We start from the raw sequence: 14272 nt of genomic DNA, 5'->3' as shown, positions 1-14272 counted from the left end.
CGAATTAAAATTTTTATTTGGTTTCCGGCAGTGATGTCTCGAAATAACTTATAATATAAATTCAAAACACACAAATGGAAGTCGTAAAAATTCGAAAGCAATAAATAACGATATTTCTAAATATTTTTTTTTCTTTAAATATTATTATTTGACCGTATTTTTCAGTAAAATTATTTTAGTTGCCTCTCGAAGTTAATAGTTTACATTTTGAGCCTTCTGGGCCTTTCAGCCAAAATTTCAAAGTTATCCAAATTGGAATTAGCAAATTTGGCGAACGTAGCTCAACAACAAGTTCGCCATAATTCAAAATTAATCCCACCCTAGTTCCAGTGACTTAGCAAATTGTTGTTAACAGAAATAACTCCAAATAATCATATTCCATACAGATCTAACGCCATTAGACTTTTTATAGGGATATAAGTCCTTAGTCCCTGTCGAGCTGCGATGGAATTTTAAAATTCGGCGAATTCGCGCGGTGTCTTTCATCTGCTTTTTATAAACAACGGACGTGCCTTCGACGTTTCCTTTCATCACTTAATGAAATTATTCATTTTTTTTGTTTCTAGAACTTTGTAAAATGTTATTTAGGTATATAAATGATTTGTGTGAACGCGGTTTTAAATAAATAGTGACGCAATTAAAATTTCTAACAATAACAACTATAAAAAGTGCCGTAAAACTTTATTTCACAACTTAAAATCCCTCCTGAAGTTTAACCAATTTATTTTCCACGCTCGGTACTAGACGTAAAACCATTTCCCGCAAAATTTTCATATAAACTGTCCATTAGCGTGACAGACGTAATTCAATACCTTCAAATGAGGACATTCTCATCATACTTACCTTCAACGTAATTCCTAATCGCATTGTTACGTAAATTTCCCCTTTAATTAATATCTAAATATTAGTTTTCCCTCGTATAATCCCCGGGAACTAATTAGAAATTACTTTTAGAACAATGGTTACGGTATAAGGGTATTAATATTTGGATGTATCAAAAATTTCTTGACGAAAATTTCAATTCGTTTATTACTTTTCAACTGTGAATCTTTCGTTGTTTATGATTGTAGTTTAGTCCTGTGAGACGCATAAATGTACTAGAATCGATACTTTTTAGACCGAGACATCTTTTTGTGGAATTCGTTTATGAATCGGTTGCGTTCTCGCAAATTCAGACTTGGAAGTATCATTTGATTCGTTTATTACTTTTCAACTGTGAATCTTTCGTTGTTTATGATTGTAGTTTAGTCCTGTGAGACGCATAAATGTACTAGAATCGATACTTTTTAGACCGAGACATCTTTTTGTGGAATTCCTTTATGAATTGGTTGCGTTCTCGCAAATTCAGACTTGGAAGTACCATTTGATTCGTTTATTACTTTTCAACTGTGAATCTTTCGTTGTTTATGATTGTAGTTTAGTCCTGTGAGACGCATAAATGTACTAGAATCGATACTTTTTAGACCGAGACATCTTTTTGTGGAATTCCTTTATGAATTGGTTGCGTTCTCGCAAATTCAGACTTGGAAGTATCATTTGATTCGTTTATTACTTTTCAACTGTGAATCTTTCGTTGTTTATGATTGTAGTTTAGTCCTGAGAGACGCATAAATGTACTAGAATCGATACTTTTCACACCAAAACATCTTTTTGTGGAATTCGTTTATGAATCGGTTGCGTTCTCGCAAATTCAGACTTGGAAGTATCATTTGATTCGTTTATTACTTTTCAACTGTGATTCTTTCGTTGTTTATGATTGTAGTTTAGTCCTGTGAGACGCATAAATGTACTAGAATCGATACTTTTCACACCAAAACATCTTTTTGTGGAATTCGTTTATGAATCGGTTGCGTTCTCGCAAATTCAGACTTGGAAGTATCATTTGATTCGTTTATTACTTTTCAACTGTGATTCTTTCGTTGTTTATGATTGTAGTTTAGTCCTGTGAGACGCATAAATGTACTAGAATCGATACTTTTTAGACCGAGACATCTTTTTGTGGAATTCCTTTATGAATTGGTTGCGTTCTCGCAAATTCAGACTTGGAAGTATCATTTGATTCGTTTATTACTTTTCAACTGTGAATCTTTCGTTGTTTATGATTGTAGTTTAGTCCTGTGAGACGCATAAATGTACTAGAATCGATACTTTTCACACCAAAACATCTTTTTGTGGAATTCGTTTATGAATCGGTTGCGTTCTCGCAAATTCAGACTTGGAAGTACCATTTGATTCGTTTATTACTTTTCAACTGTGAATCTTTCGTTGTTTATGATTGTAGTTTAGTCCTGTGAGACGCATAAATGTACTAGAATCGATACTTTTCACACCAAAACATCTTTTTGTGGAATTCGTTTATGAATCGGTTGCGTTCTCGCAAATTCAGACTTGGAAGTACCATTTGATTCGTTTATTACTTTTCAACTGTGAATCTTTCGTTGTTTATGATTGTAGTTTAGTCCTGTGAGACGCATAAATGTACTAGAATCGATACTTTTTAGACCGAGACATCTTTTTGTGGAATTTCTTTATGAAGTTTATGCATTAATGAGTCAAATTTTAAGACTTTTGAGTGTTTATGCGCAGATCCAAACAAGATGCACGTGTAATCTTGACTGTAAAACAATGTGGGGGCTCGGTATTGGTTTGGGAATGTTTTGTAGAAAACCCGATTGAAGTTCTAGTGAAAATTGGAGATTACATACGAATAAAGTGCGGAAACTATTAAGATTTATCTAATTTTTTTTTGTATATATAGGACAAACAATCCAAAGACTATAATTTGGTAATCAACATAAGTTTGAGACAGGAAATCTCACTTGATCGGTTTTATAAATAGTTTCGCCCAGTATTGGGGAATTTGCGAGGACTATTTTATACGAGGATAGTCCAAGAAGTCCCAACAAAGAAAAAACAAAATAATATATCCATTTGATGAAGATACTGGTTGTTTTATGATAAAAAATGTCATCGATGGTGATCGTCAGTTGAAATGGGTCGAGAAAATCATATTTTCGACAAAATAGGTTCGTTAAAATGACGTCATTACAATAAAATCTATTATGCTGATACTGAAAATTACATTAACAAATGTGGAAAGTTTCGAAATGGACGGGGAGATATGGATAATGTCGCTCGCTGTTTTCGCGTCCATAATTATTACATATCGTTTATAGGCATCGATAAAAGTTTTACGATGCTTTCAATTAGAAAATCGATAGTTAATACTGAACGACCTCAACAATTGAATGTAGATTTTTACTCAAATGTTTTCGTCATAACATTTAAATCGAAACTTTCCCAAAAATTTTCAATTAATCATTTATAGAATTATTTATTTGTCGATATAACTTTTGGAAAACGTAAATCCGCGTTCGGTTGTACTACCAGCAAAAAAAATACCGAAATTATCGTACAAAAAATTTTTATGTTCGATTTTCCATTTTTTTCAAACTTTGGCGGCAGCGCATGTTTCGCATCCGCCATAAATTAAAGTCTGAACGGAATCGTGATTGCAATAATTCATACAAATGAAAAATGTCGGTTGTAGCACTGAATAATGATTAGGTTACTTCCAAAGCATTAATAAATTATTCAATTTTAATTAATTACGTTATAAAACCTTAAAATCCATCGGGTATTTATACAAATTTGCTTTAAACTTCATCAGCATCATTTTGTGTTAAGCTTGGTTAGGTTATGTCTAGTTCTAGTCTTATTTTACCGCTTCTGCATAATCTCAAATAATGCGAAAACATTTCCAAACACAACTGGGATTTCAAAACTTCTAATTTCGATTCTAGAATGTACCCACACCAATTTTTCTGTACCTGGCCTGTCCTAGAGATGGCGGTAGTTGGTTAGGTTAGGTAACAAAGTTTAGACGAGACCGTACGACTTACGAAGACTAAAAACGGTGATACAACAAATGAGGTTACGAATTTGTGAACACATTCGAAAAGTTTCAGTCCAAACAATATAAAATCTAAACTAGATTCTACTCGGGGTGAGATTCCTCCTCCCCAGAAGAGTAATAACCGATTAACGAATTGAAATCCGACAGATTCATCCCTCTCAGATTATTTTTTGTTCCCAGATGACGAGATATCAAAAAGCTTGAGTTGTATTCGAATGTAGATTTAATAAAAAACAAATCATAGACGGTAATACACAAAAAATTGATTTTTTTAAAACTAGGGTGTTGATTTAAATAAGGGAAATATACTATACCTGTTGCTTGGTGATGTAAATTGGTTTGTTGAGAATCATCCAAGTGACTGTCTCGTGGCAAGCCGGCATAGTCGTCGAACCGTCGTACGTCATGTAGTAGTCCGTTTCGGGGAGTAGACCCCGAACTGACAGACGTTTCACTTCGATTTCATCCCCTGGGAAACGCATCGGAAGCGTGCATAAACAAAATCGACATTGTAAATACCAGAAGGGTGAATGTTCTACCACCGAAAACAGTGTAAAACAACAGATTATGAATTTTTCGAACCAAAAAAATATGATTTTAATGTTAAAAGGATACTACTCACCCCCGTATCTAATTTTGTCTAGTTGATCGGTCAAAATCCTCAATTCAGGATTGGATAAATCCCCTAACTGTAAAAAAAATAGGATTACATACAAAAATAGTTTTTTAGAATTCAAAATCTGTCTACTACATGCTATAAACATTATTGATGATTCGATAAATGCGCTGATGTTTGAAAAACAGTTTTCCTAGTGATCAGATACCAATTTGCGCAACGATTTGGAGCAATTCAACATTATTAATGATTCGATAAATGCGCTAATGTTTGAAAAACAGTTTTTATAGCGATCAGATACCAATTTGCGCAACGATTTGAGGCAATTCAACATTATTGATGATTCGATAAATGCGCTAATGTTTGAAAAACAGTTTTCCTAGCGATCAGATACCAATTTGCGCAACGATTTGAGGCAATTCAACATTATTGATGATTCCATAGATGCGCTAATGTTTGAAAAACAATTTTCCTAGCGATCAGATACCAATTTGCGCAACGATTTGGAGCAATTCAACATTATTAATGATTCGATAAATGCGCTAATGTTTGAAAAACAGTTTTTATAGCGATCAGATACCAATTTGCGCAACGATTTGAGGCAATTCAACATTATTGATGATTCGATAAATGCGCTAATGTTTGAAAAACAGTTTTCCTAGCGATCAGATACCAATTTGCGCAACGATTTGAGGCAATTCAACATTATTGATGATTCCATAGATGCGCTAATGTTTGAAAAACAATTTTCCTAGCGATCAGATACCAATTTGCGCAACGATTTGGAGCAATTCAACATTATTAATGATTCGATAAATGCGCTAATGTTTGAAAAACAGTTTTTATAGCGATCAGATACCAATTTGCGCAACGATTTGAGGCAATTCAACATTATTGATGATTCGATAAATGCGCTAATGTTTGAAAAACAGTTTTCCTAGCGATCAGATACCAATTTGCGCAACGATTTGAGGCAATTCAACATTATTGATGATTCCATAGATGCGCTAATGTTTGAAAAACAATTTTCCTAGCGATCAGATACCAATTTGCGCAACGATTTGGAGCAATTCAACATTATTAATGATTCGATAAATGCGCTAATGTTTGAAAAACAGTTTTTATAGCGATCAGATACCAATTTGCGCAACGATTTGAGGCAATTCAACATTATTGATGATTCCATAGATGCGCTAATGTTTGAAAAACAATTTTCCTAGCGATCAGATACCAATTTGCGCAACGATTTGAGGCAATTCAACATTATTGATGATTCCATAGATGCGCTAATGTTTGAAAAACAATTTTCCTAGCGATCAGATACCCATTTGCGCAACGATTTGAGGCAATTCAACATTATTGATAATTCGATAAATGCGCTAATGTTTGTAAAACAGTTTTCCTAGCGATCAGATACCAATTTGCGCAACGATTTGAGGCAATTCAACATTATTGATGATTCGATAGGTGCGCTAATGTTTAAAAAATAGTTTTTCTAGCGATCAGATACCAATTTGCGCACGATTTGGAGAAATTCAACATTATTAATGATTCGATAGATGCGTTGATGGTTGAAAAACAGTTTTCCTAGCGATCAGATACCAATTTGCGCAACGATTTGGAGCAATTCAACATTATTAATGATTCGATAGATGCGCTAATGTTTAAAAAACAGTTTTCCTAGCGATCAGATACCAATTTGCGCAACGATTTGGAGCAATTCAACATTATTAATGATTCGATAGATGCGCTAATGTTTAAAAAACAGTTTTCCTAGCGATCAGATACCAATTTGCGCAACGATTTGAGGCAATTCAATATTATTGATGATTCGATAGATGCGCTAATGTTTAAAAAACAGTTTTCATAGCGATTAGAGACCAATTTGCGCAACGACTCAAGGCAATTCAACATTATAAGTATGAAATATGATATTCATAAAGTGATACAAGTATTTTGAGTGAAAAACTTCTTTCCTTGTACACTTCCTAATCTTTCACATTTATTAACTCTTATTAATTCTTTATTGTTGTTTCTTCTTAATCAAAATTAATGTTTCTAATATCTGTAAACAACTAGAACTAGAACCAGTTCAGTATACGTCCGCCATTAATGTCAAACTTCATGATGTCAATGTCAGATTTGACATTTTCCCTCCAGTGTTGCCACTTTAAACTTGAGTACCTCTCGTATATCTTTTTAATGGTTAAGTTGTTTATCTTCTGTTTTTTTGTTAATAAAAATCGTTATTTTTCTTAATAGATACATTGATTAATTAGTTAAATACGTTCGTGCTCGAAAACAATGTAAAATTAAATGATAATAAAAAAATTAAATAGGAAGTCTACTTAAAAACAAAACTCCCAACATTCAAAATCTCCTTTATAATTCTCCTTTGTTAACTATTTTATCAACTTGCTCTGAAACTTAATTTGTAATAGACAACAAGTCAAAGTGAGTTAATTTATACGAAACTACGAGACCTCAAGTTTACGTGAAACGATAAAAAAAAGTTAAAAAAGAGATGAAAATGCAGTTGATGTTAAAAATCCACTCTCGCGATCCATCAGACAGCATCGGAAGGTTTTTAATTCAAAACAAAATGTCGAAGGTATCGAAAATACCAAATTTCAAAAAATCGTACAGAAACTTTAAGTTATGACGTATGGTAACACTGATTTGATTATGTCAAATATGTCATTACGATCTGAAGTTTGACAAATACGTTTTCGAACAGTGAAAACATCTACGATTCTAACCTTAAATTGGTATTATCCAAACTAGTGATTGAATTGATGTTTACAGTCTTTTACGTGATTTTTAAACACAAAATCAGAATTTAATGATCGGGAGACAAGGAAAATTCGTTTGGTACAGTTGTGATTGCGCTACCCTAGGAGAAGTCTTCCGGGTGAAGCTTCGACGTCTGTGGAGTGGCAGCTGAGTTTTCCTTAATGAAAAATGCAATTATAATAGAGGCAGGTACACGATGAAATTTGCATGATTACCTACCAGCTTAAGGGGGTTTTAAAAGTTGGACTACAATACAATTTGCATAACAAGGAGGGCGGTAGCGGCGGCGGCGGCGTCAGCGCCGCTTGTGGTTGCAGAAACATTTACCTCTCCTTTATGTCTTTCTAACCGGTGGAGACGACGAAACCAAGATATGGCGAATTGTATAGTAATTTCCAGTTGTTTCCAAATGACATGAAACGTCGCGATTCAAACAGAAATATACAGGATGTTCTAGTTGAAACAACAAAGATTTTCTGGAGATAAACAGTGAAAATTTTTAGATGCTTGTGGAAAATGGACGACGTCGTCGGAAGATTCGATGTAGAACTAACATTTGGGGCACTAAAAGTGGTTGAGGAACGATCAAAAGTTGAGCTGAATGGAAAATTAAAAAGAAGAAAATGGATCGTTTTATAATGCGTGGTAATTCATGAAATATTAGAAGGAAACCTAGGTTTAGGTGTAGAAACTACGGAAAACATTTACTTGAAGAAAATTTCGAAATAGAAGGAGATAAAAGAGATTCGAGACATCGTGGACGACATCGCCAGAAGGTTCAAGAAGATCTTACTAGGGAATGATACTTCAGGCATCTATGGTTGAGGAAATAGCTGCAGAATGATCATCAGTGAATATAAAAAGAAAGAAAACGAAAAGCGTTTTAAAGAAATTGATTTTCCATAAAAGATTGACAGAATCTACAGTTTCTAGTCTTCAAAAGCTGGTTTAAAAGATTTAGCAACTTCTAGAGGCTACAAAAAACATTTACTGGAGGAAAATTTCGAAAAAGAAGAAGATAAAAGTGCCGTAATGAATTGAGCACTGTCATTGAACTTGTAAATGATGAAAAATGATTCTACTAGAAGAATCTCTGGTTTTGAGTCTTCATAATTTGGTTGAGAAGATGCTGTGGCTTCTAGAGGCTACAAAAAACATTCACTGGAGGAAAATTTCGAAAAAGAAGAAGATAGAAGTGCCGTAATGAATTGAGCACTGTCATTGAACTTGTGAAAGGATGAAAAATGATTCTACTAGAAGAATCTCTGGTTTTGAGTCTTCATAATTTGGTTGAGAAGTTGTTGTGGCTTCTAGAGGCTACAAAAAACATCTACTGGAGGAAACTTTGGAAAAAGAAGAAGATAGAAGTGCAGTAATGAATTGAGCACTGTCATTGAACTTGTGAAAGGATGAAAAATGATTCTACTAGAAGAATCTCTGGTTTTGAGTCTTCATAATTTGGTTGAGAAGATGCTGTGGCTTCTAGAGGCTACAAAAAACATTCACTGGAGGAAAATTTCGAAAAAGAAGAAGATAGAAGTGCCGTAATGAATTGAGCACTGTCATTGAACTTGTGAAAGGATGAAAAATGATTCTACTAGAAGAATCTCTGGTTTTGAGTCTTCATAATTTGGTTGAGAAGATGCTGTGGCTTCTAGAGGCTACAAAAAACATTCACTGGAGGAAAATTTCGAAAAAGAAGAAGATAGAAGTGCCGTAATGAATTGAGCACTGTCATTGAACTTGTGAAAGGATGAAAAATGATTCTACTAGAAGAATCTCTGGTTTTGAGTCTTCATAATTTGGTTGAGAAGATGCTGTGGCTTCTAGAGGCTACAAAAAACATTCACTGGAGGAAAATTTCGAAAAAGAAGAAGATAGAAGTGCCGTAATGAATTGAGCACTGTCATTGAACTTGTGAAAGGATGAAAAATGATTCTACTAGAAGAATCTCTGGTTTTGAGTCTTCATAATTTGGTTGAGAAGATGCTGTGGCTTCTAGAGGCTACAAAAAACATTCACTGGAGGAAAATTTCGAAAAAGAAGAAGATAGAAGTGCCGTAATGAATTGAGCACTGTCATTGAACTTGTGAAAGGATGAAAAATGATTCTACTAGAAGAATCTCTGGTTTTGAGTCTTCATAATTTGGTTGAGAAGATGCTGTGGCTTCTAGAGGCTACAAAAAACATTCACTGGAGGAAAATTTCGAAAAAGAAGAAGATAGAAGTGCCGTAATGAATTGAGCACTGTCATTGAACTTGTGAAAGGATGAAAAATGATTCTACTAGAAGAATCTCTGGTTTTGAGTCTTCATAATTTGGTTGAGAAGATGCTGTGGCTTCTAGAGGCTACAAAAAACATTCACTGGAGGAAAATTTCGAAAAAGAAGAAGATAGAAGTGCCGTAATGAATTGAGCACTGTCATTGAACTTGTGAAAGGATGAAAAATGATTCTACTAGAAGAATCTCTGGTTTTGAGTCTTCATAATTTGGTTGAGAAGATGCTGTGGCTTCTAGAGGCTACAAAAAACATTCACTGGAGGAAAATTTCGAAAAAGAAGAAGATAGAAGTGCCGTAATGAATTGAGCACTGTCATTGAACTTGTGTAAGGTTGAAAAATGATTCTACTAGAAGAATCTCTGGTTTTGAGTCTTCATAATTTGGTTGAGAAGATGCTGTGGCTTCTAGAGGTTACAAAAAACACTTACTAAAAGAAAATTTCAAAATATTATGAAAGAAAAGAGTGTTGGAATTCAGAAAAGGAAAGAGGCGGTAAAAATGGAGGCGAGAATTGTAGAAAACAATCGGAACTTCATTAAATGTGGTAAAGGCATTTTTCTGGAAAACTCAATACAAGATTTACAAAAAATCTTAGTTGACAAAAATAAACCTCATTCGAAATAAATCATTCAGACGATTTTGTCGATTTTTTTCGATTAAAAAAACATTTTTTTTTCAAATTTTCTCCCACATTCCGCCACATGTTTTTATAATTAACGGCATTGAAGCAACAATTTCTGAATGGATATCGATTTTTGCGCCTTGTTTACCGTCTGCTCTTCACTCTGGGGACACCGAGGCAATTAAACGCGCCTCTATAGGCCAAGCCGTAAAACATTTTATCGTAGTAAAAGTCTACAGCGATCTGTACTTAAATTATATTCGAAATTTTTGTCATATTCTCATAAATATCACATGAAATTACTAATAAATACGAGAATGTTTACAAAGTCATTGAAAACTTCAACTATTGATATTGACAGCTGTCAAACAAATACTAAACAACATGGCGTCTTTTTTGATCATCCTCGTATACAATATTTATCAAATCATACATATAATGTGATAAAAATTAAGAAGGAAACCATCGAAATGTCCAGAACAAAGTTTACGTTAAATCTATGATTAAAAAAAACATTTATTTCTTCTTTTTTTTGTAGAACTCTTTTTAGTCTTAAGATTCTCGTTTTCAAATATTCCAATCAACTATTGCACTAGATTTTTCATGATTGAAACGATAAATGATAAAACTAAAAGTACTTAATTCGAAAACAATAAAGAAAACGGAATTCAATGATTATAATACGTAAAATTGGCTGTATCGCCCGAGAGGAAAAGGCCAGACATTAAAGACAGTCACCTGTAAAAGAAGAGAAATAACTACGATCCCTTGAGCTTTGTGCAATGCCTCCGAGAAGTTGGAGTAAAGCTGTGAGTTGAAGCCGAAAATCTGGATCTGAAACAAAAAGAATAGTATCATTATTACACTGAGAAAAATGACGATTTAACCTGAAATATATACACATAACCTCGAATTACCAACAGAACGTTAATTGACAATTTTTACTCGTATACGAGGGTTGTTACTTAAGTTTTATAACAGAAATATGAAAATTTATAATTGGAAATGGCTTTATTGTTTTTGGAAATATTCTCTATTAAAATCGATACACTTTTACATTAGTTTGAACCAATTGCGGAAGTATTTATCCAAAATACGTCATCTCGCAATTTATTTCGATGTTTTGAATGTTCGAAAACGTTTTTCTTTCAACTGATATGAAAATCTTTGCATATTCACCAGATTTAGCCCCCACGGATTATTTTCCGTTTCCAGACTCGAATATCTCCATTATTATCAGGATTTTCCGCTAAATGTGGTTTGAAGACGTCCTCCAGGTCTAGATAAGGAAATTTCAAGGGAATTTTTTTCTCGACGTATGTAAACAAGGGAAAATCTGGTTGTAACAAAAAAAATGTGTGTCGAAATTTCCATCGTCTCACACAGATCTTTCCAATCATCACTTTATTGCTTTGGCGTTTATCGAATTTTCCACCCTTGTGTTTTCCTCTAGCAGGCGATTTTCCTTTTTATTATTTCTCCCTCAAATATTGATACTCAGTTCAGGATTACAGTAGGGCACTAGGGAGTGTGAAAGGTGAGATTTTCGATATTAGATTTTCATACGGGAATATATATATATATGACAAGAAGTAAAAATTTTATGTACGTGAAATAATATACGTGTTACATTTCATCAAAAGACGTAAATTTCGAAATTATAGTACGAGGAATTATTTTTTTATACGTTTTTTTTCATTATAGGACATCAACGTAATATTCTGACAGATGACAGATGGATTTTCTTCAATATTTCAGGAGTCGTCACCTGGTTTGTTGTACCACCTTTTTGGTGTCGTAGGTGGTACGGTCTCGTCGAAATTATAATAAAAAAAGGTCTAATAGAGCAACAATTGGGAATGAATCCGGTGATTACAGAGGTCAATATCGATCGCAACTTTTCGATTTTTAATTTTCTGTCGTAGAAATTTGACAACTATACTTACGATGTGTCGAAATCGTATTTATTAAGTTTCTAAATCGTCCTGATTATGTCGGGTTTCTTTTTTAATAAGATTTTCTAACGGAAGAGACCTAAAGTCAAGTCGATTTAGAAATTTAATCATATATACAAGGTCTATGGAATAAGAAATCCAAAAAATAGTATTCATTTTGAATAAACTTTTTTGACTTTAATTTTGATTCTAATATCAAAAAATAGAATGGAATAAAAATTTAAATTTGGCACTATAAACTTATCAGAAGCCAATTTTTGACAAAATAGTTGAAAATACACCTTTTCAAATATGTATTACAGCGTTGCCATATCAAAATTGTAGAAACTTCAAATTTATATAGTGTCATTTTTCGAAAAAAATTACTTTAACTTTAACCCCGTATATATCTCTTATGTATGAAATTGAAAGAGTTTAGTATAGAAAATGAGTTAGATACACGTTTTTCCAATTGATTTATGTCAAAAATAAATTGATATCTTAAATGGTTTCTAATATACAGGGTGTCCCACGTCGAGTTAAAACTATCTGTATATATAGCAAAATACTTGTAGTAAAATCATGAAAATTTCTACGTTTGGGTTTTCGAATACGATCTTTTTAACTAAAATATTTTCAAAGATGGCCGACTTCCTGTTATACCGGAAGTCGATTGTAACTTTGTTATTTTAAATAAAACACCCTGTATATTAATACATTTTTGAAATCTACGTAAAATTTTTGTATTCTTTTGTCTAAAAAATTTTTTCGAAAAATGTATACTTTTCGAATTATTAATTTTTTTTGTAAAAAATTTAACCCTTATAAATTATTTTTTTATGACGAAACCCTTAAAGATATGAAAATGGTTTTTGTTCGGTTGCTTTTAGCAAGATCAGACGTATTTGATTCTAAGTTGAAAAATTTGTTATTTTGTACAGGGTGTGTGTAAAAAGTGTTCAAACTTTAAGTTGATAAATATCAAGTTTTTTTATTTTTTTTATTAGAACCACCCGGTTTTTTCTATTTTAATGCATTCAGGGATGAAAAATTAGGCAAATTCATGTATACTTCCCTATATCTAAATCTTACCGTTAACCAGATATTAAATGTTTTCTGTAAATTTTTAGAGATGACTTGAACACTTTTTATACATACCCTGTATAAAATGAGAAATTTTTCAACATAGATTTAAATACGTCTGACCTTACTAAAAACAATCGAACAAAAACCATTTTCATATCTTTAAGGGTTTTTTCATAAAAAAATAATTTATAAGGGTTAAATTTTTTACAAAAAAATTAATAATTCAAAAAGTATACATTTTTCGAAAAAAGTTTTTAGATAAAAGATTACAAAAATTTCACGTATTTTTCAAAAATGTATCAATATACAGGGTGTTTTATTTAATATAACAGAATTACAAACGTAGAAACGTACTATATTTATTTAGCCATATACAACTCGTCGTGGGACATCCTGTATAGAATTTTTGATACGAACATGTCAATTTTTTTTAAATTTCACGATTTTTTGAGTTTGTAATTCCAAGTATCATTCCTATGATCTTTGTTTAGGGGTATTTAATTTTTTTTTTTCGGTTGAAGTCTCTTTATTTTATCGAAATTCACGATTTTCGACCTCAAGAGTATTTGATCTGCTTATTTCGGTGGAAACTAGCTAGCTACGGTTTGGAAAACCGCATCTCGGAAAGCATCCAACATTGAAATTTAAATTTGAAATCTCTCTAGATAACTTAGCACTTAGCATTCACGTTTAAAGCGACTGTAAACCCACGAAACAATTCGACTGAAATGAAATTATTGAATTATGGATCTATAAACTTCAAAGTGTACGAAGAAAATTTTTAACACGCGCGTTTAGTAGAATTCATCTCATAGTTGGTGCAGTTTATGCATTCTGTTGCATTTCGTATTCTAATTGCATTTTCTGCACCCTAATTATAATTAGTTACAAACTTGGAGGTTTTCATAAATTATTACCACTCAGTTTTTTAATTATTACAATTACAATTTCGTACCGCAATTATTTGAACTGTAAATTAGTTTACAAATTTGAACAAACTGTTAAAAGTTTAAAAAAAAGTCA

General features: G+C 32.6%; 1 protein-coding gene across 1 annotated transcript in view; it reads right to left on the bottom strand.

Annotated features, from left to right (window-relative positions):
* LOC130902706 (carbonic anhydrase-related protein 10) overlaps positions 1 to 14272 on the bottom strand; it is a 220591-nt gene that overhangs the window by 27905 nt on the left and 178414 nt on the right. Inside the window, exons 6-8 of the mRNA XM_057814965.1 lie at positions 10968 to 11063; positions 4539 to 4605; positions 4231 to 4385 (exon numbers count right to left, since the gene is read on the bottom strand). Coding sequence (XP_057670948.1) covers positions 4231 to 4385; positions 4539 to 4605; positions 10968 to 11063 — 318 coding nt within the window. The remainder of the gene's footprint in view (positions 1 to 4230; positions 4386 to 4538; positions 4606 to 10967; positions 11064 to 14272) is intronic.

Source organism: Diorhabda carinulata, chromosome X (assembly GCF_026250575.1).
Source record: "Diorhabda carinulata isolate Delta chromosome X, icDioCari1.1, whole genome shotgun sequence".
NCBI lineage: Eukaryota > Metazoa > Arthropoda > Insecta > Coleoptera > Chrysomelidae > Diorhabda > Diorhabda carinulata.
The sequence above is the reverse complement of the archived record's forward strand: the minus strand, read 5'-3'. Positions and strand labels throughout refer to the sequence as shown.